Source organism: Ammospiza caudacuta, chromosome 4, assembly GCF_027887145.1.
Source record: "Ammospiza caudacuta isolate bAmmCau1 chromosome 4, bAmmCau1.pri, whole genome shotgun sequence".
Taxonomy (NCBI): Eukaryota; Metazoa; Chordata; class Aves; order Passeriformes; family Passerellidae; genus Ammospiza; species Ammospiza caudacuta.
In genome coordinates this window covers 66,797,767-66,824,000 of record NC_080596.1, presented here as the reverse complement: position 1 = coordinate 66,824,000, position 26,234 = coordinate 66,797,767, and the positions used below count along the sequence as shown (strand labels likewise).

The window sequence follows — 26,234 nt, the reverse complement described above, 5'->3', positions numbered from 1 at the left end:
AGCTTGTGTTCTTTCTGTTCATCACCCAGCCTCTTTTAAATGGTGGTCTGTTGTCCTTTCTGGCTTATCTATGTTTTCTAGGATGTGCATGGAGACTTCTGTCCCTGCAGGCTTTTCTCACACTCAGTTTTGCCTCCTTGGAAGTTTGAAGCTCTTTGTCCTTGAATATCTTTCACACTGGACTTCACTCTTTTGCTTAATAGCACAGCTCATCCTGTTGCCTCCATGATTGCTTATTTTTGTACTTTTTCAGTTCTTACTTTATGGAACCTCATTGCTCAAGTCCCATGATTAGTGCAAATTCCCATTTGCAGGCTTTTTGACAAGGCTTGTTGACTTAATTCCTGGAGTCCTGGAAATTATATGATAAAACCACCTTAATATGTTTGTAGAGCAGAATTACAGTAGAGATTGAGATTTCTTTTGCTTTGTAGAGCAGAATTACAGTAGAGATTGAGATTTCTTATATATTTATTGTTTTCTAGAAATTTTTTCAAACTAATCTAACTGGTAAAGTTACTTAACTCCAAGTTAATGAAATTGAGGAAAAATACCTGGTGTTATGAGCTTTGAAAATACTTTTGACTGTCCAAAATCAATACTGTTCAAACATGTGCTTGTTGCTGTTTTCAGGCTGGGTCCTATGTTAGCTGTTGTTTAAACTCTTACTGATACAGCTCTCCTTTCTTCTCAGATTGAGACCCTGAGATATGATCTTCAGGCTGCGCTGGATGAGCTACAGGATGTGAAAGAGGAACGCTCTGTTTACCAAGACAAGTCTGACAGACTGAACCAAGAGCTGAATCATGTCTTAGGAGGACATGAAAACAGGATCATTGACATAGATGCTCTCTGCATGGAGAACAGGTGAGTGCATTACTGTTTCCCTAGAAAAACAGTGTGCTGTTGTAATAGGAGTATCAGGAAGTCAGTCACAACAAAACTTTAAAGAAAATATATCCAAGTATGAAAGTTAAGAGATTTTGGAAATTTGTTTTGCCTGTTTTGTTTATACTGTAACTAAGCATTAAATAATATTGAGAAATCTAGGCTACAGGAAATTACCAATGTTGTATTTGGCTACAGAGATGCTAGTGATGTTCCCAAATAAAGCTAAACAAGGAAAAAGAAGACCTTTTTATTCCCATCACTGTATGGCACCAAAACCAAGAATATTAAAATTTCTGTATTCAGAAACTCCCAGTGAGCTGTAGTGGACTAATCTTGAATTGGAAACAGGGACTTTGAGTACCCTCAGTTACAGCTACAGACATAATTTTCTCCACAGGGAGAGGTTGTCAGCATGGAATGATTTGCCAACAAAAGTTGCTGGTGAAATCACCCATGTAGATTTTCTTGCTGGTTTCTTGGGAAAAGAATGTGTTTTATGGTCTCTGTTAGGGATGACAGGGAGGAGTCACTGACAGAGCCATAGCAGGTATCTCCCTTAATGTCAACAATTACCTTAAAGTGGAATAGAACTTGTAAGACAGCTTCCATTTTACAAAATTTATGCTTTAGGCAAGAAAGTGTAGTACCAAAGGCATTACTTCTTCTCTGCAACTTCAGGGGTTTTTCTCTGTTTTGTGTGGCCTACAGAGTTCTGTATCAATTTAAGCCACCTGCTCCCCTGACAGTGATGTGAGTTTTTTCCTGTGAAATAATTAAATTGTCATAAACCCTAATACAGCTGCAGTTGTAGTACATGAAAGAAAATGCTATATAAACCCTTTATTCATAAAAAAGACATTTTCCTACTTGGAAATAACTGTCTCATCCAAGTGCATAAACTCTAATAGGAAGAACTGCGCTGTTTCATTTAACTGTGTACCATTTTTCAGCTATATTGTTAAATTTTCTACTTTGTGATTGCTAATGAGAAGTGCCAAGTAAGTGATGGATATTGCAATGCAGAAGTTCTGCATAGCTGAGTCTTGTGCTGACATATATACAAATCTTCATGTGTCCATCTCACACACCTTCGAGTACAGAGGGCACGCATAAATGCTTCCTGACTATTTCCTCTAGACATAAATATATTCTTTTAGCTTTCTTCCCCAGAAACCTGACGACCAATACAAAATAGTTGTGCAGCATGCTTGACAAATCTAACAGAAGGGCAGCTCCTGCTCTGATGCAATTTGTTTCCCTGCTTTAAGTTTTATGGGGTCAAGAACAGTAAGATTTTGTTATTTCATCCCTCAGAGAACTGCAGAGGGAAAAGAACTCTCACTAGTTCAAAGAGAGGACATGCCAAATAGTAAAGAAGACTGCTTGAGGCAGTATTTGAAGGTTCCATGAAGTAAAGGATTACATTTCTTTTTCAGGTATCTTCAAGAGAGATTAAAACAACTTCAAGAGGAAGTCAACCTTCTGAAGTCTAGTATTACTAAATATAAGGTAAGATCTTCTCAGTGTATCATTTAAACTGTACTTCTTTGTTAATTGAAGTTATTCTTCATTTTCATGTTAAATGTGTTTGAAGAACAAATTTGTTCTTGAAAGAAAAGTCCACCATTGACATTCTGACAATATTAGCATGTATACATATTACATGCTCACTCTTCCTTGTAGGCTTCTTAGCTGAGGGTAGTACAAAGGGATTCCTGTTAGGAGTATTTTGAAAAATTAATGAAATACCTGTTTTTTAAGTTCTGTGGGGGAGCCATCAGTCTGCTGGGGGGCAGATGATCAGCCTTCCAGCCAGCTGCTAGGCGAAAAGTAGCAGATCATGCAGTGGTGAATAACTGCAGCCATGTTGGTGTCACAAAAAGATCATGTCTCCCTGTTCTGTGGTGGCTGTGCTCTCTCTTCATGTAGCTTAATGGTAACTAAGCTTTCATTGTTCTTCTTCTCCTGAGTTAAAGTATATGCTGTTTTACATAAAACCCTCAGGACTGATTTTTGCCCTTCCCAGAAGCTGTGCACTCTTCTTTCCTTCTGCAAGTCATTTTGGGGAGTGGGAGGGGAGGGCTGCTTGTCAGGCCATGAGAAGGGTAATCTTAGGATTGTCAATAGGACTTCTTCATTTAGGTCACTATAAAGTAGTTTGTGCACACTATAAAGTATGCACAAAAACACAGCTTTGCTTATGTTTTTTGTGCATAAGCAAAGCTCCTCAAAGTACCAACTTCATTTCAGTGTCTGTTCCTGCTTGCAGCTTGGGTCTCTTGGAATGTGAGTTTATTGGTGAGAACTGAGCATCTTGGTGGTCCAGTGGGTTTCACAGAACTGTAATTGAAAGGTCTGGACTTCTGTAGCAGGACCATTCTGCTTCTAATTGCTGAAAGTCAGTATTTGGTGCTAAAAGGCCTTATAGAAACTCTGATAGAAGAATTGGAACTTTCCCTTTGAAACCTATCTAAAGAAATGCTGGGAAAAGTTTGATTTTGTTTCCAGTTGATGTTGTCTACAGCATACTGCAGTATCTTCACTGGCAGTCAGCTGATTATTAAAAAATAGGCAAGTCTTAACTATACATTGGGGGGAGTGGGTGGGAGAGACTGCAGTAAAGTGATTATGATGAGACACATGAGTCTTTGTAACATTCCAAAGACTTTAGGCTAGAGAATAATAATCTGAGAGAGTTACACCCCCATAGTTTATTATAGGTCTAAGGTCTAGGCCTTGCAGAGCTGCTCTGAGACCAAAACCCAAAGTTCCAGAGCCTTTCTTCCTAATGACAGGATTTGTTGGCTACTGTTTTTCTAAATAAGATATTTGTTGTTTCCCTAGAATGCACTAGAGAGACGAAAAAATTCAAAGGCTCATAGTAGATCCAGTAGCAGTGCTCTGACTGGAGTCCTTTCTGCAAAGCAAGGTATTGCATAAATGCAGCATGGTGTTGCATATCTCCCTGAATTCCTTTCATCTCACCTCTTTATTTTCTAACCCTTTCCTTACCAACCAAACCAAAAGCTCTCTTCTCTGTTTATAACTATGTGCTAATTCTGTCCTCTTCTCAGTTGACTTTACAATATAAAATTTGCCTCTGGATTACTGCTTCTTCTTTTGTTAATTCTTTTGCCATTTATTCTCTCCCCCATTAGTTTTATCAAATATTTCTTTACTCTCTAGACCCTGACAAATCACTTCTTTATTCATCTCTTTGCTCTGCTAACAATGGCAGTCACAATTCGCATTCCAATGAAGAGTAACTGGGTGGTGGAGGAGGGGCACTAAGTCAGGTTTTCTGCTGCTATTCTTGGAAGCTTTTACATTCAGATGTTTTACAAGAAATCTTTGTGTCCCATGTTTCTTCATGGGGAGCAAAATAATCTCTTTTCCCTGTTTCAAAGAAAATTCCAAGATTAGGAAAGAAAGCGAATGAGAAAATTCTTTGAAGCAAACAGTGTATCTTGCCACCCTATTGTTTAAATGTAGGTATATTCATACACACACATGAGATCAGTAGTAAGTGTCATGCTAAGTTGAAACTAATTTTTCTGGTTTTGACTTCTCTTTTCTCCTCTTCTCCATGTACTTGCATTCATATATATATATGTAAAGAAGCAGAGCCAGATTCTAGTTACAGGTTTTAATGATACTAGTGAACTTCCTGATTTGGCTTGAAGGTACAGACTCTGTGTTGCAGAGGAAGAGTTCATGGGTGACTGTATTTTCACACCAGTCTTAAATAACCTGAAAGATGTAATTGTTCTAAAAACTAGTATAAAATATTCTTTGGAGGTTTAAGTTTTAATGACCAGTTGTTACCAATTAGTAGGCCTGTAAAATAATTATTTTGTATATTTCTGAACACAAAGAATTTTCCAAAAGCAGAATCAAGTTAATGTAAGATGTGTCTGCCTATACTTGTTCTGGCTATTGCTGTGAATAACAATCAACTTGGAAAGCCATCATACTTATGCCAGCTAGAAATTACAGTTGTGATCTTTTGGCTTTGTTTTTTAATTGAAAGAAAAATATATGTATTCACTTAAGTAATTGGAATAGTTCCTTGATGCTAAGTAAATGTTTGTGTTGCGTTTCTGTGCATGAGAAACCAAAACTCATTTGTGTTTTTAACATTATAGTCCAAGAGTTGTTGTCGGAGGATCATGGATGTAGCCTACCAGCCACACCACAATCCATTTCAGATCTCAAATCACTGGCCACTGCATTACTGGAAACCATCCATGAAAAAAACATGGTCATACAACACCAAAGACAAACTAACAAGTAGGTGGCATGACTTCTAAGTAAAATATCAAGCTGTGGGAAAGTTAGTTTGGGGAAATATTAAGGGAAATGGGAAGGAAGATTCATTTTCGCAGAAAATTCATCATCATGGTTGAGTGGTGGATTCTTTAGTTTTTAAGACCAGATTTGTGATTTGAGAAAAATTACATTTTCATCTTAAATTCTAGGGTTGACCTAGAGAGACCTGTCTGCCTCTGCTAGGCAATGATTGGTTTGCTGTTTAGGTTATTACAAACTGTAATAACTCAAAGCAGACTTCTGGCAGGAAGGTCTGTAGGAACAGCTAAAGAAAAGCTTCTGGGAGGAAGGACACCCTTGAACTGGAGAGAAGATAGGTGGTAATTGTTTGTCAGTGTAGGAAATTTCTAATATGCTCTGTTGGGTTTTTAAGTGTGGCTCCCAGAAAAGAGTCTGAAAGGGTTGATGCAACATTTGACAAATGCTCAGTGGCCTATATCATACACATGATACCTGTTGCTCCTATAGTTACTTTGCTAAAAGTTGAAGGAGATAAACACAGTTTGATTGCTACTAAATGGGGTTTTTTAAAAATCTGAACTGAACTTTAAAGGAGAATTTGTTTACTCTTAGCTGTTCTGCTCATCAGTAGAATTCTTTGTGGCTTGTACAGTTCCTATCATGGCATACTATAAAAAAATTTGACACATTTTGTGACATTCTGATATTATTGTCCTTATGCAGCGTATAAAAATCAGAGCTAGGAAGTGTTCCTTGATTTTGTGCTCAATTTCACCCCCTCTTTTTTGTTGGTGAGTTTTTTGTTTTGTTTTCCTAATTTTTTTAACCCTGAGTCACTGCTGGTAATCAGAGGTTATTCAGGCTTCTCAAAAGCACATCAGGACCAGATGCCAGCAACAGCCAGACATCTTTCCTGAGAAGTAGTACTGAAGTAAACTGTATTACACTAGAATGGATTATTCACTTTGATAACTTAGATACTAGGCAGACTCCATTGCATAATTCTGAGTGATGTGGCAACAGAAGTGGAGGAGCAGTTAATAGCCACTTTTAATATTTCTGACACATCAAATGGCTAATCAGCTAAAAGGAGACTAAAGTGGTGAAAATGCAGCCCAGATGTAACTGATGGCAGCTCAGTCAATTCCTGTCCTGTGATACAAGAGGAGTTGCTGCACAGAGCAGTGCTAAGGAAGGGCTAACAGCTGCTTACTCCCTTCTTACTGCTAATGTAGCATCAGAAGGAAGACATCCAGAGAACAACTTTTGTTGTTCCAGGTGTAACCAACCCTTGCCTCTTACATCCTGATACTGTATCAGTGTAATACCCAGTGGTTTATTTTGCATAATTTTTCTTTTTTTGCAAACTTCTTAGTTTTGTATTCCTCTTTGGTGATATGCAGGGTCTTGCATCTCTCAAATATTATTGCAATGATTGTTTTCTGATACTCCTCTTTCTGCTTTCAACTACTGAGTATGGGTTGTCTTGAGATAATCCCCAGAAGGAGATATGATCCCTATGTCTGTGTGCCCCACTGGTCACATAAAGCCATCAGGGTATAGACTGGATAAATGCCAACTACTGTTCTATGGCCAACAGAAGATCAGCTCTTAGAGAGAAGTGACAGTCCATATCAGTCCAGGGTCAGGAGTGTTCTCAGAATTAAAGTGTTATATTCCATTCAGGATGGTTCAGGGAAAAAAAAAAAAACAGATAAATCATGATCAGATTGAGTGAAGAGCCTCAAAAACATTCCTTTGTGGTATTCTCATGCTTTTTGTCACTTTTGACTTTAGGTGGATTAAAGAAAATGTTAAGGAGCTAGGAGGAATGGGAGCCACTACAAGTGGAAACACCTAAGACGTAAAAATGTAATGTGAAAAAGGGAAATGCAGGTAGGACATAAAGGAAGAACATCCTTTTTTGAGATGCAAATAAATGAGGGCACTTATTTGCCATATAAAAAGTTAAAAATCTGCTGACTTGTGAAAATGGGAAAGAAACTGCCCACCTGTTGGAGAAAGTTAGATGTGAGTGCATGATCAGTGTACAAGTTAAACAGACAGGGTTGTAAACTGGTACCAGTAGAAGATGCATTCTTTTGTTGAAGACATTTCTCCATTCAAAATAGGAAGTTGAGAAGGATGTGAGGCTAGAGAGAATTGTAGTGATAAAAAGTTTTACATAAATCACAAGGCAGCGGTCTTTCCCTGTGCAAGGAGCATATTTGGAGGACACATTTACTGTTTCAGATTGTTGTTTGAAGAAAGTGAGATTTATTGGGTAAAGAACATGAGATTTTGGGGTGGTTGTTTCTTTTCATGGAGAAAATTGTGCATTTGATATTTGATGGGTGAATGACCTGGTAGTGATTGTCTCACTATCAGTAAATGAGATTTTTCAGACCACATGACCTTACCTTCCCCCATACAGTTAACCTACTCTCAGGTCTAGACCTCTTTGGTAGCTTGCAGTCTGAGAGTTGGCTATATAAGTTTACAATAGCAGAATGGTGGGTTTGCTTTCTGAATAACTGAAGCAATAACAAGACAGCAGATTTTTTAGTGTAGATTGGAATTTGAATGTTCTGCTGAAGTTTACTTTCTGTTCTTCCACTGTTGTTAAAAAAATCCATTGCCACTTGTTCTTGGAGAAGACACACTACTGTTATTGCCACTCTTCTAAAGAAGTGGCGTGATAGAAGGAACTGTGGGAGGTTGTGCCTAGGGACAAGCAGGCTAAATCTAGCCTTTATTTTTTATCCCCAGTTTTCAGAAAGAAAGAAGTTGTTGTGGAAAAAAACAGATTGTTTTTCCAAGGTGGTTGGTAGCTACTAATGCTAAGTTCAAGTAACGTCCTGTGTTTTTCTTCACAAGCCCATTAGCTTAATTTGAAAAGACAGTTGTAAATTAATTCTCTACGCAGTAGTGTGCTGCGAGATTAAACAGTTCCATAAATGCAAAACCAAATTGTCCTAACTCTGCTTAGCAAATGGATAAACATCCTTTTTTATTCTACCAGCGATAAACCATTTATTAGCTGTTCTTTTTAGTGCAATTTGTTCCTGAAATTGCCAGCACTTGTGCAAGCTGGATCAGCGTAAAAGCTGCTGTGGTGGTTAGATATATTGCACTAATTTTAACATTTCTAACTTGGGCAAGTTCAGTCATGTCCAAAATTACAAAAAGGATTGTGTCAGTCTGTAACTTGAGCACATGTTTCCATGAGAGGTGCAGAGCCAGATATGGGACTGTGACAGTCCTATTTACAGGCATTTAGTGATGGTATTTGTATGAGGGTGTATGTCTTCTACAGCAAGAGCTAAATTAAAGCCAGGTGAAGGGAGCAGGTGAGACCATTGCTACTGTTGCACAAACAACAGATTTCTGTAAAACCTTATCCTGGAGGGAGGTTTATGCTAACTCCCTTGTTGCATTAGGCACAGGACCAGAGAACAACGGAAATAGCTATCACCTGTGTCTGTGACATAATCCTTGTGTTTTAGTTGAAGGATCTGGTTCATTGTGTCTAGAGATAAAAAAAGAGATTAGGGAATTGGGTGCTACCAGCCCATGCAGTCCCTTTAAAAATACCCACCAGGTAGGCCTGCCCAGGCCACCACAGCTCTGTCTTCCCACAGCATCTATGGAGGTGGCAAATTAACTGGACATCTCAGGGGAAAGGAAGGAATGTGATAAACCACATTGTGTTCAGAATAGCTTACACATTTATCTTTCAAAAATTTATTGCTATAAGAACTTGCAGCATTTTTTAGGTTTTATTTCTCCCCTACCTGTCTTAGGATAATGGGTTTTTTTAAGCAAGCTAGAATGATACTCATCTCTGAATGTATTTTGGTCTCTTCCTGAATGAAAGGAGTGGGGTTAAATATTGTCCTCTACTGTTGCCAAGCATTGTTCTGAGAGACAAAATGATCCTTCTATATGAGAACCTGCAACAAAAGTTAAAAAAATCTTTTCAGTGCCTTTTCAGAGGATTTGGTAGGTATTATCAGGATATATTCTCTCCAAAACCATTAGAACTAATGTGGTACAGCTGATAAATAAATAAATTATAAATAATTACAATTATTTATATAATTATAAAAATAATTGGAATTAATTATATTTACAAATATAGTTATAAAATTATAATTATATTATAATATACAATATATTAATTATAATATATAATATATAATATTATACAGTATTAAATTATAACTATATCATATAGAAAATAATTTAAATATATAATTATATAATGTATTATATATTATGTAATATATAATGTATTAATTATAATACATAATATATTATAATTATAAATAAATTATAAAATTTGAGAGAATCAAGAGAAAAGTGACTTTGCTGTTGTTACCTGAATAACAAGAGCAGTAACAATAACTTCTTACAGAGGGCTGAGATACAGGTGGTATGGCTAGCTGGCAGGAAGGGCAGCATCCTCCCCATTTTCTGCCCTGGAACTTGTGGTGAACTACTTATGAAAATAATAAGGATTAGATGTGTTAAACTTCTGACTCTTTTGTGGTGACAATCTTTAGCCAAATCAACATTGTTTTGTCAGCTCCCTGCCAGAACTGACATGATGTGGAAGAAGTCTTACATCAAGTCTCTCTGTTCCCCTCTCAGCCTGGGGAACTCCGTGTTCTTTAGCTGACCCTTGGTGAGGCCTTAGGCAGGAAGGTGGGAAGGGGCTCCAAGTGTGCAAGGCAGAATTTCCTGAAAGCTGCTCCAGTGCCTTTTGCTGTCAGCTGGTGTGTTGTACTGCAGAGCCCAACTGCAGTATGGGGTTCTGAAACTGCAGTATGGGGTTATGAAACTGCAGTATGGGGTTTCAGGGTTATGAAAATAGTGTTATTAAGGCTGAGTTTCTCTTACCGGATGGAAGCATTCTGAAAGTGAAATCTAGACCTGAATAATTTTGCTTTTAATTGAAGAAGACAGCAGTAAATCTATCATATAACCTTTTTAACCTACTGAAATACTGAGTTTCAATGGGGAAATAAACATAACTGCTTTGTATTTTCTCCTCTGCTTTTGAATGTGATGAAATGTTCTTTTTAGTTGACACACACCCTTGTACCTCTCAGTGCTTTCTTTGATGTTTATTATAAGCTTTCTCTTTCTGTTTTACATTCTGTCTCTCATCTTGATATTTCTGTAATCTTTAAAATACTTATAGGTTTTTATTGTGTCATTGCAAAGCCCTCGCAGTAGAGATTTCAAAAATGCTTAGTCCTTGTTAATCAATTTTCCTGGCCTCCGTGATATTTGCTGGGTGTGCTGTTCTTCACGTCCTTCCCAGAATCTGCCATCTTGTCAGCACTGACATTCCCAGTGTGCTCAAATGTCTGCACAGAAAGCCCTTGCTGAGGAGCTCTCAGTGCAGTATTACACAGCTCTGGGATGCACAAAGGATACTATTGCCTTGCTGGGCTGGGATATGCTGCTTCTCAGCATTCAGTTCAAATTTAACTGATTTATCCTGTTGCTGTAATTTGATGAGTAAAACTTGCCCTCCATAATCTCTGCTGTCATGTTTAGAATTGCTGCCTTGTCTACGTTTCTCAGTCTAGTGAGTATTGTTTGGGATTTATTTAAAGATTTTGCAGACTTGCTGTGCCTGTGAAACACTTGCAAAAATTCATTGGAGAAACAAGCCTTCTTTTCAAGATAGAAATCTCTCATTTGATCTGGGGAGAGAATTAAGACTAAAAGTTAAATCCTGCAGGAGAGCTAACTGCAAATAGTATTTGTGTATGAAGTCAGATACAAAAGAAGACATGACCCGAGAAATACAGTGAATACTGAGTGGGTGATAAAGGCACTAAAGAGCTTGAAGCTTTTTAGTAAAGTAGAAAGCAGTTCAATGCTAAAAAAGAAAAATAAATAATTTGTAATAGAAAAAATTTTCCTTACCATTTTAAGCAATCTTAGTGATAGAAAATATCCCCTGAATAAAGGACTATCAAAAATGTGTGTCTTGGAACTTCAGAGTTAATCTGGATGCTCTGTCTTGAGTTTCCTATATTTTGTCTGTGTAGCTTTTACCTTCTGGTTTTAGCTATAAAGAAAATAAAGTGATACTTGCAGGCAAGAAGATAGAAATATTGTGAGTAGCATTTCTTTTTCTTTACTGCAAAGATTGAATGTCCAGTACGTCCTAGGCCTTTTGCTTTTTTAAAAGCATGGTATAGATTAGACAAATATATTTAATATTCTTTTAACTCTGGGAGAGGTTGTCCATTGCTGTTAGTGAAAAGAGATGACTGTATACAGGTTTACTGCATATTGTATACAGATTTACGAGTTAAGTGGCAGTTTAAAAATTCAACTGTAGTCATATAAGTAATTGGGCTTTGGTTGCCTTGGTATAACAACTATTCTTTTTCCAAAGAATTCTAGGTAATCGAGTGGCAGAACTAGAAAAGAAATTAAGAACTTTGGAAATTGCTGGCTTGTGGAGTCTTCCAGGTTAGTAAAATTTCAAGCAAATAGCTTGCATTATTTAGTTTTCAAGGGGATGTTTGCATTTAAGAGAAGTTTGGCTGTGATTTTTTTTATGACAGTTACCTGGTGAATGTTCTATTCAGCACATTTGCAAAATTAGAAATGTCTAATTAATGTTAAGTGGAAAGCAAAGATCACTAGACTTTGAAAACTCTTAAGTCAAATATGTATTGAAATAACATGAAAAGTGCTAAAAAACCAGTTTAAATATTGAAGTAATCAAATTATTTCCATAGACAGCAGGCAAAAAAAAAGTGAACTTTTTTTTATTTAAACATTGCATAAAATGATGCACAGGTCATTGGTTATTATGTTTTTCAGCCAATTTTATTAATTAATTTTGTACTTCTTTTAACCATGGATTTTGTTTTTTACTGTTTTTAAATGCTTTTCTGTAGAATCATAAACTCCAAGAAATTGGAAATGTAAATGGTTCTAAATTTTCTAGTCCATCTCTCCAGAACAGGCTTATTCCCTATAGTCCCTTAAGTATTGTATTTGGTTTTAAATTACTCAAGTAATGGGAGATTAATCTGCTTCCTAATAGACATCGTTGTTAGGAAAATGTGCAATATTTAATTTACATTTACTTTTTTGCTTCTTTTCTTCCCATTGCACCTAATTGTGTCTTCTGTAACCACTGTAAATTATGCTACTTTGTAGGTGGTGTTTGCATCATTAGGCTTTGTTGTTTACAGATTCCTGTCAGTGCTAGTAAGAGGGGGAAAGAGTGGTTTAGGCTTCTGGTTTTTTGGCTCTGGTTTTTCCACCTAACCTGTACATCTAGAAGGAAACACTTGACAGAGCTGAAGAGCCCTTGTAACAAACTTTTGCTGTTCGGCTGTTTGGGCTGATGTGGTGTGTTTCTGCTTCAGCTTGCCTGTTTGGGCTTTCTCAGTCCTGCTTGACTGTTTCCAGAACTGGATGGATTTCTCCACAGTTAGTCACTAACATGTGTAGTGTGCTTAGTGCAGTTGTGCCTCCCCACATTCTCCAAGAGATGAAGGTGAAATGTTTGTCTAAGACTTTGCTAATGCAGTTTAGTACATTACTACAAACATGTCTTTCAAACTCACTGCTTCAAGGCACTGTAGGGGTTTGTTTGTTTAGTTTTGTTTTTCAAGACTAGTGTGCCATAAAAATTTTACACTAATAAATGCAGCACTTCTCATGTTTGCAAAATGTATTTTAAAAAATGGAAGTGGGAACTTCTTGCACCGTATTGATCTATGTAGGTAAAGCATCAAATTAATGTTTATACAATAACAACTGTCTCTTTCCTTCCTTTCTTTTGCTGCCTGAAGGCCTGAGCTACAATGTCTCAGTGGGATTTGGGAGTAGGTTCTGCTTAACGTATTTATTTAGTAACTGATCCTAGCAGTACGTTAAATATTGTCATTGCATGTAAATAAATGGAAATGTTATCTGAACATTTTTATATCCAGCAGATTTAGATGTTCAGTCAATTGAGTTAGATGACCACAGGAGAAACAGAGGCTGCTCTACATGAAAGTTCATTTGCGTTATGAAAAATAGTAAGAGGGGATGATCTTAAATATTTTTAAAGGACTTTTACACTGGATTGTGAGTTCTGTTGAGCCCTGACGTTTTCTTGATTTTTTGCTTGCCTTTTAAATCAGGAGTGCACTTTTGTTTCCAAGTGCACTCTAATCCTGGGGTGGTCAAAAAGGGCATTGCAACACCTGGTGGGTCACCAGTTTTCTTTTCAGACCATGTAAAGCTTCCACTCCATAAAACAGCAGTGTGTAACAATTAGTGTGGGAATACCACAGTGGATTCTGCAGCTGAATATTGGCTTGGGTGAGGAGCAGAACATGGAGAGTATCTCATCTAGTCAGTCTTAAATCCAGAGTGAAAAAATGTTATTTGATTGTGAGTGGAATTTTTTGTCACTGGGGAAGAAAAGCAAATAAAAACTGATGTTCATTCAAGTGCTGAAATAAATGCACATTACAAATTGCAGGATTTTAATCTGAAGTTAATGTTCCTACTTAGTCATCATTGTTTGTATAACATTTATAACATACACTGTCACCGTGATAATAATATCTTCCAAGTGCTGCTTATATACTTGATCCTATTGAAGAAAGATCTTGAATGCCTCTGTTTTTTTGTTAGGTGACATATTTGTCATCTGCTTTTTGAGAAAGCCATGAATGAACTATGGGGAAGCTAATCAATAGGAAGTGCATATTTAGTTTTTGAGAAGGTAAAATTTCATTCCCTCTGAAAGTTCTGCCTACCAGACTTTATATTGCCCTGCTTAGAAAATGGGCTTTAGTTAAGTGAATCTCTTGTGAGGTTTGATTTCATTGCTGAAAAGAAAGCAAGTTTGGGCATAGATTTGCCTTTGATTTTCTTTTTATAATCCTGTTTCCCTAAAGAAGGAAGCAGAGAATGTGATGTTCACAGAAGCATTTAATTCTTTGCTTTGTCTTGGCTACATTGTGGTTGAAATATGCACACAAATAAGTTAAATGTATTCAATGACAGTACATAATAAACTCCATTTAATTCTTTTCGCAGTCTGATGTCACTAGACATTCAGATGGGTAATTCTGTATTTTTTAAAAATCTGTCATTTCCTGAAAATTCCAGATTTCCACTGAAAAAAAAGTGTAAGAGCCAACCATGACTCAGCCTTCTTCTGTGTGGGATGATAAGAGAGTTTCAATGCTGCCTCTTGCCCTGCAGTAATCAGCACAGAGCCGAGGCAGGGTAGAATTAAAGGGCTCTGCAGCTGCTCTGGCTGTAGCCAGTTACAGTGCATAGGGTGCAGCAGAGGTTATAAGAAAATACCCAACCCTGGAGGAGAAAATGAAAAATTTATTATTACTGAAAACTTATATGTATTTTGAGATCTGTATACTTTCACTATAGTCCTTGAAAAATTCATTAGAGGAACATGAAGCTATAGAAGTTATGAAATTGAGCTTACACAGCAGCTAGTTGAAATTCTTTTTGTGTAATCCAGCTTCAGATCATGATTCACAGAATGCAGTGTAGCAGTCCCCCTATGTGCCTCCTTCATGAATGGATGTGAATCGCTGTTAATAAATAAATATTCATCAGACTCTTTGGGTCACATCTATTGTTAAGATGTGTGGATACTGAGCTTAGCTTTATTTTCTGTAACCAGGCTGGTTTTCAAAGAAAAATGGGAAAGTAAATGTGTTTACTTTGTAAATGCTGGCTGGAAAGTCAAGAAGTATCTTTTGTGAAGCTTGTCTTGCAATCTTCAGGGACTTCAGCTCAGGCTTTACTTTTTTTATTAAGTAAATTTTAAAGTTTCTGCTTTCTACTTTCGTATTAAAACCGCCACCCATTTTTTTTATTCATCATCTTTTTACTTCTTCCATTGGATTCTTTTGTATTTTTTTTGGATATGTGGCTGCTTCTGACTGTGTGAATATCTGTTGAGTATTTTCATACCACAAGTTCCCTGTATAATTTGGTTCTTACAACACAAAATTCCTTCACTTTTACAAAAAGCACGTTCATCTAGGAGCTTTTGCATTTTGAAATATTGGTTGGATTTGTTTTGCATTTTTTATGTTTTTAATTAATTATGTCTTACAGTGGGAGGGTTGTCCTCTTTGCTGTTAGTTAATGCTGGTGAAGGCAGAATTCTGATGCATACTTGATGGGGGATCAAATTTCCACAAGATCCATGCTTCAAAAGCATTAATTGCATTCATACAGCTGCAGTGTATTGCCCAACATGGCGAGGGTATAAAAGACCATTGCTACCTTCAGGATCAAGGTATTTGCAGCCAGTGCCCGTAAAAGGAATGAGGGATTGGAGTGGTCCAGTTAGACTCCATGGGAACAGCTTGACTTTCATTATTCCTTAGTATGCACCAGAACTTTCTCAGGGCTGGATTTATTCCAGGTATCTCCTGACCTGGTGTTCTCCTGAAAGTCTTTGTCTTGGATGGGTGATTAGATTTAGGATGTTGCCTTAAGGTGAAACGTACTAACAGATTTAGAGGGGCGAAGTGGCTGTTACATAAATGTCGTTCTCATGGAGATAAATAGAGCAGTGTCTTGCTGCCTCCCCAGCCATTACTTATCAGTTGGCACTTGTTCTGGAGGCCACACAAACACCACGCTTAGCTGATCTTGCACATTTCCTGCCGTTTCCCCTCGAGGTTTAAGGTAGTGTCAGTCACTAAAAACATGAGCATCCTGAATAGTGGAGGACTTCCTAAAGGATCTGCAGGTGTTGCTTTCTGCATTGCTAAAATACGTAAACACTAAGCATCTACAGCAGAGTCCTCAGATGAAGGGTTTCTTGTATTATTTTCTCTGCAAAAGAGCTGGAAAATTGCCTTTTTCCATTTGGTTTAAAACTAAAATGCTCAGAAATGTTTTGGGAATTTTCAGATTAAAATCCCTCCTGTTTCCCAGCAATGTGTACTTGTTTACTCCCTCAGTTCTTAATTATGTGAAGTTTATAGGATTTTTTTTAAGGAAGCATTGCAGGATAATATGTAAATCTGAAGCATAAAGCTACATAATGATGAACCTGCCTGTATCACATGAAACAGAATAATAGAGAGTAAAGAGTCAGTGCTGAACATTTGCTGGTAATAGCATGCAAGTGATCCATTACTTTGGTATGATCTGATTATTACTATTTTTAATTGAATTCTAATTGCTGATTCAATTTGCTGCATACAGCACCTGGTCTTTCAAAATCTGGCCTTTACTCAGTACTGCAGATAAAAACATGCAGCTTTTCTGCCTTTGCCTTGCATATTGTGGCTCCAGTACAGAGTATTTTTTTTTTTCATGCTGTGAAAGGATAATTTGAGATGCTTTTCCTGTTCTGTACTTTCCAATATCATTGTTAAAAATTTGTGGGGAACATGACTGATGCACAGTGGTTGTAATCGGTGAGCCGGCAGCTCTAACAGTGTGGTTGTTGCAGGTGGGAAGGACACGATAACATTCAGTGACCCAGCCCTGCCTGTGATACAGCGCTCCAGGTCACCCTTGTCAGCCTTTGCTGAAAAGCCTCAGAGAACTGAAGGACAAGGTGAGCACCTGGGACGTGAGAACATGATGAGAGCTGAGCACTCATTTCTTTCCAAATAAAATGTAATAAATTTTCATGCTGGGATAGCAGAAGGCAAAGTTTCAGTGATCACAGAGATTGAATACATCATCCACAGGTAAAACAGATAGTTGGTCCCAGTACAAATAGCAAAGAAATGACTGAAAAGTTACTATTGAATGGATTGCTAAGGCTAGGGATCAGGCCTTACACTGCAGAGAATTTTCCTGCCCGGTAACATGACACTGTGGGAAGTTATTCATGCCATCTGTGTTGCAGTTAACTGATTCCTGCATTTTTCCCCTCAGTTAAAATGCACAGTAGGAAGCAGTCTGTGGAACTGGTTTAGCACTTTCCTGCATTATAGGTGATGTCTAGATGAATGGCTTCCTGATTGCACATGGTAAATTGAAATACCCAACTCATTTTCCCAGAGAAATTCACTGCTTTTTTCATAGTCTTACATGTGTTTTGTTAAAAATCCTTCTTCAGTTGCAAGCTTTAATATCTCTCCAAAGTCAAGCTTAGCTGTATTTGGCAGTTGCTGATGACCTTGATTTGTTTTTCCTTAGTTTTTCATAATGGATGGGAGATGGATTATTTTATTTGCTTATTGGCATTTGGATCAAGTCTTTAATGGGCATAACATTATGATGTGCCCAGATCTTTCTCAGCTAACCATGAAGCTTCATAAACAATTTATTTGTTAGTCCTGAAACTAAATAGATTCTGGCTTAATTTTGACTTTATAGCCCATGTCATTATCTGATAAAATGTGGCAGCAAGGCTGATCTTTTTTTATAATCTTGACCAGCTGATATTTTTGCTAAAAATAAGAAGTGAAACTGTAATGAATGGTTCTCTGGTGAGTAATAATAACTCATAAATATTCATTCTTTTACCTACTTAAATGTTGATTTTTAATTAAATTGGCAGTTATTGAAAGTATTTACTTGGTGGCATTATGTTCTTTTCTTTCCATATTTGTCCTAGGTGAGGGTGACATTACAGTTGTGATTACAGGCTGGTCAGACAGGGAGTCTGATCTGTCTGTCACATCTCATCAGACCCTCTTGCTGTTGCTTTGTAGCACTGCCAAACCTTAACTCTGGGCTGAAGCTTTCCATGTTGTGTTTTCTACACCAGCTATTTTTTTTCAGATAGCCAAAAAATTTATTTTTGTGTGTGTGTGTTAAATACTGATGACCATGATGACCATGTGGGGTTTTTGATGGGATTTTTTTTGTCTTTTGTACATTTGAATTTGGGTTGGTTTTTTTCCAATATGCAAGCATTTCCTGTATCTACAATTATAGGAATTTGAAATCTAGGGAAAAGGTTTCCAGCCTGAGGAAGCAGTCTGGAGTTTCCACCTCATTCTACATGATTCACTTACAAATCTCATCTGCTAAAAATGAACAAGTTATTTTGTTGAGCTTAATTTGTGCCACCAGTGCTGGTAAAACTCTGTATGCACCATTCCTTTGAGATAAAGTAAACTTCGAGGGAAAAAATCCTGGAGCAAAGTGGGAAGAAAGGCCAAGATCAGGACTTGAGTAGATGGGGCTTGGCAAAGTCCATGGAAGTCTGAGTGAGGAGGGGCTTGCATGTGGCTGAGCAGAGGTCAGAGCACAGGAGGGAGAAGTCAGAACATTGGCAGTGAAAGCAGGATGTGATTAAAAATATATCAAAGGTGGATGAGAAATGGGCATAGTAGGCATAGAGACTGGATAAACAAGGGGATATGGAGCAGGAACAGAAAGATAAGCATGGGAGGAGAAGAGCAGAAGTAAACAGCCTTGGCTAGGAAAGGACAGACCAGGATTAGACCTGTGGCAATCTAAGGGAGAATCAGATCCCAGTAGGTCATCTCCTTCTTTTCTCCTCTCCATCCCATGACCATAATGAGAAACAAGCTTAATCATAGAAATTCTGTCATCATACTGGAGCAGGTTAAGAAATTACTGTTCTGCCTACACTAACAGCTTGGGTTTCCCCTTACCTATGTCCCAGTATAGCTGATAATGTGCAGTGAGAGCTGAGACAAAAGTTACCCCTGTGATAATTAAATCGGGCCAACTTTTTGATGGCATAAATGAGCACATATCTACAACCAGCTGTGCAGGGGACACCATAGTTTCTAGCAGTAGGTGACACAACACCTGCTGCTCCAGATGTTCCAGATGCTTTTTCTGAAGGATGTTTGGGGCTGCCATTTTCCCTTCAAAGCCTGTGTTTTCAGCTGTAGGGCATATCCCTGTGCTTGAAGTCACACAACTCCTCTGCAGTCAGTATCTGTGTGGGAATGGTACCCAAGTATGTTTTGTACCACTCTGCACAGAGAATGACTGCTCTTGAGGTTTAGGAACTTGGTGCATATTGCAATTTTTCATCTATACCATGTACCTCCAAAATCTGGGGGACCATGACAACTGGGAAGAAAACAGGAGTGTGTTCATCCACCATCATTCATCAAACTCTTGGTTAAAGTATTACTGAAATAAAAACAAAACCACTGTTATTTTTCTATTAATTGAATGATCAGTTGAGTGAAAACAGTTGATAACCACAATAACAATGAAATTCTTACTTATTGTTATGTATTAGATCTCATGTCACATTGGTCAGTTATAGCCTTTTAAAGAATAGCATTTGGTGTCTGTTTGACTCAAGAAATCTTCTTAGCTTTTGAACAAACACTTACTCTTCATCAGAACTTTTTATAATGCATCAAGTGTTGCTCTAGCTAGATCTGTAGATAATCAGAGGGCTTTTGCAGGCTTTTTTTATCCAGTCTATCTGCTTACCCTGGTCTCATCAAAGCCTCCTTTAATCTGCACTTGTTATCATTGTTTCAGTTAAGCTGGGAGGTGGATGTCTGTAGGATCTACTGTGCAGTTCCTGTGTGAACATGCATAATGACAGAGTGGAATCATATGAATTAAAGCCTGTCTTGTGCCACGAAATCTCCCTTTATCCACTGCACAGGATGGATGGTGTCATGGGATGGATTGTACCTGAGCATCTCAGCTGCTAATGAAAAGCTGCTCAGGGATTTTCCCTCCATTGTTGAATGCCTTGTCCCTGCTGTGCTGCCTGGGTGCTGTTCCAGGCATTCCCTGAAGAAAGCAGTGCTGTTCTTCTATGAACTTTTCTCTGGGGATTTAGTTCTTTGAGACAATGTATCTTCAGAAGATTGCAGCAAGGTGATAGCTTGGTGGTTTTCTACTGTAAGAGGGAGGAAACTGAGGCATGCAAAGAGGAAGGCAGAGTCCCTGCTAATTTGGAGTGCTAGTTGGAGGTACATATATTTTGGCTCATTTGGAGCACTTTGATGTACAGCACAAGCAGAGCAGTACTGCACATCAAGCTCCTAGTTTTCCAGCTGACTTCTCAGATAATGAGGCTTAGATCCAGTGGGTGATCACCTTTTGAAAGTTAATTTATCCCTTTTCCACAGACTTAAATTCCAGCTCTTCAGAGTTCATTCCTAGCCTTGTTGATGGCAGTGTCTGTTCCCCTGGTGCCAGCCCTGGTCTCATTCACGCAGTAGCTCCCAAATTCTAAGTGAGGCAGATATGATAGAGACAGTAGGCTGGTCCTCGGCAGCCAGGCAGTCCCATTCTTGTGTGAAGCAGGATTCCTGTGAGAGAAATGGAGTAAATTCTTAAATACTCAAATGTAATGCGTCTGCACAACAAGAGTAATTTTAAGCTCTCAAGGCAGACTTATTTTTGGCATTTCCTAATTTTTCTCACTTTAATTTGCAAGTTTATTTTTAATGAGGCTTTCTGTCCTTTAATGGACACATTAAAGGACACTTTTCACAAACCCTTGTGTTTGTTTTCACATTGATTTTTTTCTCTATTTTGACTCTTTTTTCAGTGTTTGCATTTTAGTATCATGTTATACTTAAAATTCTTGTGCTGCTGCTTCATTTTATGCTGTTACCCTAATCAAAATAATCTTTTATGTTTGGAGGAATGTTAGAGGATCAATAACAAAACTTCATTATTGGATGAAAACCTGTGAAAAGCTCCAAAGAAATGGAGCTCATGTTAACCCCTGAAACTGGTAGTGAGGGGGGGATTGATGGTAAGCTGTGCCAAAAATTTCCATAGCTAAGTGCCTTGTTTGGAGTTGATATTCCTCTAGGAAAGTTTTCCTGACTGTTGAAAGCGAAGGGAGACGACCCATCTTGTTGTTGATCAGCATCGACTCCGATTTATTGATCAAATCAGTCACCTTTTATAATCGTGTTAATTAACTTCGTGCATATTGCAAAATCCAAGCTCACGATAGGTTACAGAGAAAACTCTAACCCCTCCTTTTGTTTACAATACCCGTGGTTGTTTATTGAAACCAAAATTAGTGTTCTCACTGTGATATGAAAAGTTCTCAAAACCTTCATATCTGTTCCCAGAGCAGCTATCTGTTCCCAGAGAGCCCAAGGACAGAATGTTTTGCCTGTTATGAGAAGACTGTCTGAGAATCCTGCTGTTTATAGAAAAGGTGTCTGAGAACCTAGTTATTTACAAAATCCAGCCTGGGAACTGCTGCTTTGCAGCTACCTTTTACTTTCCCATCAGCTGTATACCTTCATGGCCTCTTTAAGCCATGCTTGAACCAGGCTCTCCACACCTGACCTTGCTGTTCTACAGTATGGTACTGTCTGACTTTCAGAATTGTTGGTATTAGGGAAAGAGAGGTTCCAAAACAGGGCCAGGTCCAACAAGAAACTTAGTGTTGATTGTTTATTGTCTAAGAAATATGCCTGGGAGGGATGGGGAAGCACTCTTAAAAATTCCTTACTGAGATAAACATTTCTGTGGTCCAACACTGGTAGTAATATTCTTCAGATCAGATATATAACAAATGCCTCCAAATGATTTGAGTATCCTGCTGTTCCATTTCTCTTTCAGCAGAACAGAAGGGAGAACATGATGAAACTTACACTGTTGCAAGTGAATCTCTGTCTCCAGAGGGAACAAACTTAAATAACAGAATCCAAAATAAACATTTTTACCCTTCATTACCCCAGCTACCTTCTGAGGAAGAAGACATAAACAAGCTTGGAAGTCAGATAATTAAACTGACAGTTGCAGAACTGGAAGGGAAAAGAGGAGGCGCTCCTGTGGGGGAGCAGAACGTGGGAGTTGAAGCAGAGCTTAATGATTCATCAGAGGCAGAGTTCCCACTTTCCAGCCCTGATCCATCTGACCCCACAGATCCCTCAAACTCTGAGAATGAACGAACTGGTGAAACTGAGGCCCTGAAAGACAATGACAAAACCTTAGAGAGGGATTGTGAAATTCCAAATGAAAGAGAGGATCAAAACAGCAGCAACATGGATGTGGTGCATGGTGAGGATGCTGGAAGGCATGGAGGGCTCAGTGTTCAAACTGCAGACACAAATAACAGCTTTGAGGAGCTCTCTGAATCTGAAAACAAGAAACCATCTGATGCTGCTGAAAACCGTGAATATTTGGATAACAGTTTGGCTTGAGGTATGAAATCCAGGCCCTCGAGCATCTCACTGTAATCCTTGTGCAGTGTCTGTGCTGCTGCAGATATGATCAGTAAAATATTGTGCTGTAGAGTTGATTATTTTATACTGAACTGTTAATAATTCTTTTAAAAATGTTTTTCTGTTAGTTCTGGCTGTAATGTACCAAAACCATAAATTACCTACGGGAAAGAATTAGTGATGAGGTTTAGTCATGTTGACTTTCTGTAATGATTTGAAGTTTCTATATAGATTGATGTAATTTACATTAGTGTAGGAAAGAGGCCAGTGATAATGATTTATCTTGTTATCACTAGGCTCCTGAAACATGTATGGTCCTAGTGCTGGACTGTATATTAATGTGGAGAAATGTCTCTCAAGGATGAAAAATTTGGAGTGATAAATTGAGAAGCATCTTAAGGCTGCGAGCTTTTGCTTCTTTCTCAGACTGTGTTCTGCTTCTCTTTACATATAGTGACTGTCAGTACAGCCATAGCATAAGATCACTGTTCCCTTACAGGAAGGTTCTGAAAACCATCTATGTATGGTTTATATAGTGTATATAATTCTCTCATTTCAAACCTTTGTATATATGGTTTATATGGTGTATATAGTTCTCTCATTACAAACCTTTGTACCTTTGTATTTTCTCAGCTGTACAAAATTTTTCCTTTCTTCTCCCAGCTCATCTCGTGAAAATGAAGCAAGTTATTTCACCAGATACTGAGAGCCCAATTTAATGAAGCTCTGAAGGAAACATCATCAGAGAAGCCAGAAGTCTTACTGTAAGAAACAGCAATGCTGTTCTAAAGCAGAGAAAAAGCAAGAGGAGAAGCAGTGATGTCCTGTCCAGCTTACTTGGCTGTCAGTTTCTGGAACTGCATTCCTCTACTCACAGGAGCTGGAATGGGCCCATGGGCTTGGTTAATGGGTGATAGGTTTCAGCCTACTCCATATGTGCTCTCCTTTCTAAAGGAATTTTGTGTCTTTTTCATTTTCTTATTACTTGGAATTAAGGGTAACTCTTCCTTTCCTCCTCATTTCACCAGTCTGTGGTGTGATAGAAGGATTATTTGCATTGTTGCCACTTTTTAAAACTTCTCTTGAAGAGGTTTAGTCATAGAAAAACATTCCTATAATAACTGGGGGAAAAGGGAGCTGCTGTGTCATTCCCTAGCTTGGCCCTGATGCTGGAGTTGTGCCACTCTGCTTCTAGGAGAGCAGCAACGAGGGAATGCTTAACACTGAAGTTAGCAGCTGTTGGGGAAGGGGAGGCAGGTCTTTCCTCTCCTGTTTGTAGCATAAGGAACTGTCTCTGCAGCTGTGGAACTTCTGAGGGCCAGCAGCCATCAAGGCAGTTTTTCTGCTGGCTTGGGACCTAATTGTCTGTAAATGTTCATTTCTCACTCCTAGAACTTGAAACCAATCAGAGAGAATTAAAGCAAATTTAATAAAATACTACTAATAAAAAGGGAAATCCCTCCCAGACTGAGTACTTCCTTGACAAATAACTGCCAGCTGCAAGTTTTTACAGCCCACTTGTCAGCTACTGCATAAGAGAGTTTATATTAGCAGTACTGACAAACTCTTCTATATGTGTAAGATGAGGTAGCAGGTGCTGCCATAATCAAGGTGTCAGAGCCCATGAACGGTTTGTATTCAGCAGGAGAAAGGCTGTATGTAAATTGTTACATACAAATATAAGGAGTGATAGTTGGAAGGTGAAAAATGTGGCTTGTCTCTGTTCTCATGTGTTTTCCCCAGCAGGTGCATTTGTGTAACCCTTTCAGTGTCTGTCTGCAGGATGCAAAGCCATACTTAGAGTGCTCTTCAAATATGTGTACTTTGTCTTTAAGGGTGATTGGACATTGCAGCATTCCACTGATGTTAAGCAGCAGTCCTTAGGAACAAAAGTTATATAAACAGTTAAGCGAATTAGGGACATGAAACAGTAAAATGTTTTTATTTTGTTATCTTGCTCCCCATTAAAATTCCTCATTACCTGAAAAAACCCCAAGAGTTTAAATATTTGAAGGAGTGTTAAGATGTTCCCAGTAATTCTAACTGACTGCATTACTGACTCATTTTTGTAACAGTCAGAAGAAAAATAGCTGTAGAAACTAAAATCTCCAGTAGAATGTGCAGGATTTTTTCCTGTAATGCCTGAATGTCCCATGAAGTAGCATTTTGTTTGAGATGTATTTTTTCCCCTTCACAGACTGAACCTGCACAGAGCTAAATACCAATGCATTCAGAACTGAGGCAAGCAAAGCAGAAGGTCGAGATTCCATGTGTTGAGCTCAGAAACATTGAGGGTCTTTTACTATTTCCCTGCCCTGTGTCTTTCCTGACCCAGAGATGTGAGAATGAGTATTTTGCTCACAGTCCCTTAACAGCCAGTTAATGCTGTTAGTTAATTAAGAGCTTGGTGTAAGGTTGAAGCAGTGCTGGATCAACAGCTTGTTAGTGCCTCATGCTGATTCTTTTCAATTATGTTTTTTCTGTGAAACCATACTGATGTACAACCCAGCAATTAGGGAATCTTGGTACATGTCCTCACACCATTCTCCCTCTTAGATGTAAATTTTGTATTCACTAAATGTAATCACTAAATTCCAGTAAGATACGTAGATCTCTGAAAACCTCATTTCCAGTGTGATGCCACTGCTACAATACTGGCCCTCTCCTTTCTCTTCTAGCAAATGTGTATTCCAGCTACATTTTTACCTTTCTCCCAGGAACACAAGACTTCAAAGCAAGGAGACTTGTACAAGTAAGACATTGTTGCTGCACTAGGTGATAAGTAATTAAATATTCTTGTCAGTATCTTCCTCGGATATTGCTTTAATTGATGTCATTGTGCTAATATAACAATGGGTTTTTTTCCCAGTAAATTTAACTTGTGGTTTTTCGTGGACTCAACTCTACCTTAGATTTGGTGGGGTTGGTTTTGTTTTTTGTTTTTTAAGACCTGTGTTCCCTTTTTCTCCTACTTTAGAAGTGCAGAAATCACAACCAGACATGTAAGCCTTCTTGGTGTTGGGCTTTGGGGAAGCAAACTAGGGAGGGAATTTTGTAGCAGGAGTATGGAGAAGCTGCATTTCACAAACTCATTTTAAGGAGGTTGTTGTACCTAAAGGTCAAGTCATGCATTATGCGTGAGAAGGATTTCATTTGAAAGTAGGATAATGCGGTTATTGAAAAAATAATGTTAACTGAATTTGTAAAATAAGTGTGTGAAAATGACAGATTAAGAAGCATCTTTTAGAATGCTGCTTCTTTTCTAAGTGAGACTATTTTTAAGCATATGGGAATTTGTATAATAAAGACAGTGGAATTTCTTTAATCCCTATGAGCTCAGGAATGTATTTCAAAATCTTAACTGAGATTAAGTTGAAAATCTGCTGCATTTATAAAAGATAGCATTTTGTTTACCAGCTTCTGTTTTGTAGTTTGCTTTCTAAATTATGCAGTTTAATTTATTTGCAAACTAGTCTTTTGTTGCTGCTTGGATTAATAGCACAATGTGGTTAAACTATATTAATAAATTTTGTCATCTTTAATAAAAATATTTACTGATACACTTGTTCTACCTGCTTGTTTCCTTTTCTCTTCTTAGTATTAGATGAATGATAGCCATGGGGTGGTGTTTTAATATTCTGAGTTGTATTAAATTTAAGAAGTAAAGCCTTATTGAGTGATAGTTTTAAATATGAAAATTATCTTACTTAAATCTTTTCACTTTCATTTCTCCCAGCCCAAACTGACTTTGTTCCTACAGTTTTGTATGAAGTAAAATACTCAGTATTTTTTTGCTTTGAAAATAATATTTCTCCCTGATCTGCTAACTTTATCATCATTACCTAAGCAGCTTTATAACTTCTGTATATAACTTTGGTACTAACAGGCACAGACTGGAGACTTACAGAAGCA

The 26,234-nt window shown here is 37.9% G+C and overlaps 1 protein-coding gene across 3 annotated transcripts in view; it reads left to right on the top strand.

The window, feature by feature from the left end:
- Window positions 1–25,882, top strand: part of CCDC149 (coiled-coil domain containing 149) — a 54,228-nt gene extending 28,346 nt beyond the window's left edge. The window contains exons 6-14 of one of the 3 annotated variants that reach the window (XM_058803571.1): window positions 695–867; window positions 2,328–2,400; window positions 3,736–3,820; window positions 5,037–5,181; window positions 11,603–11,679; window positions 13,020–13,052; window positions 16,670–16,777; window positions 21,718–22,302; window positions 22,986–25,882. In XM_058803571.1, coding sequence (XP_058659554.1) covers window positions 695–867; window positions 2,328–2,400; window positions 3,736–3,820; window positions 5,037–5,181; window positions 11,603–11,679; window positions 13,020–13,052; window positions 16,670–16,777; window positions 21,718–22,301 — 1,278 coding nt within the window. In that variant the 3' untranslated portion in view covers window position 22,302; window positions 22,986–25,882. The remainder of the gene's footprint in view (window positions 1–694; window positions 868–2,327; window positions 2,401–3,735; window positions 3,821–5,036; window positions 5,182–11,602; window positions 11,680–13,019; window positions 13,053–16,669; window positions 16,778–21,717; window positions 22,303–22,985) is intronic. The other 2 variants (XM_058803574.1, XM_058803572.1) reach the window with 2 other exon arrangements.
- The last annotated feature ends 352 nt before the right edge of the window (window positions 25,883–26,234 follow it).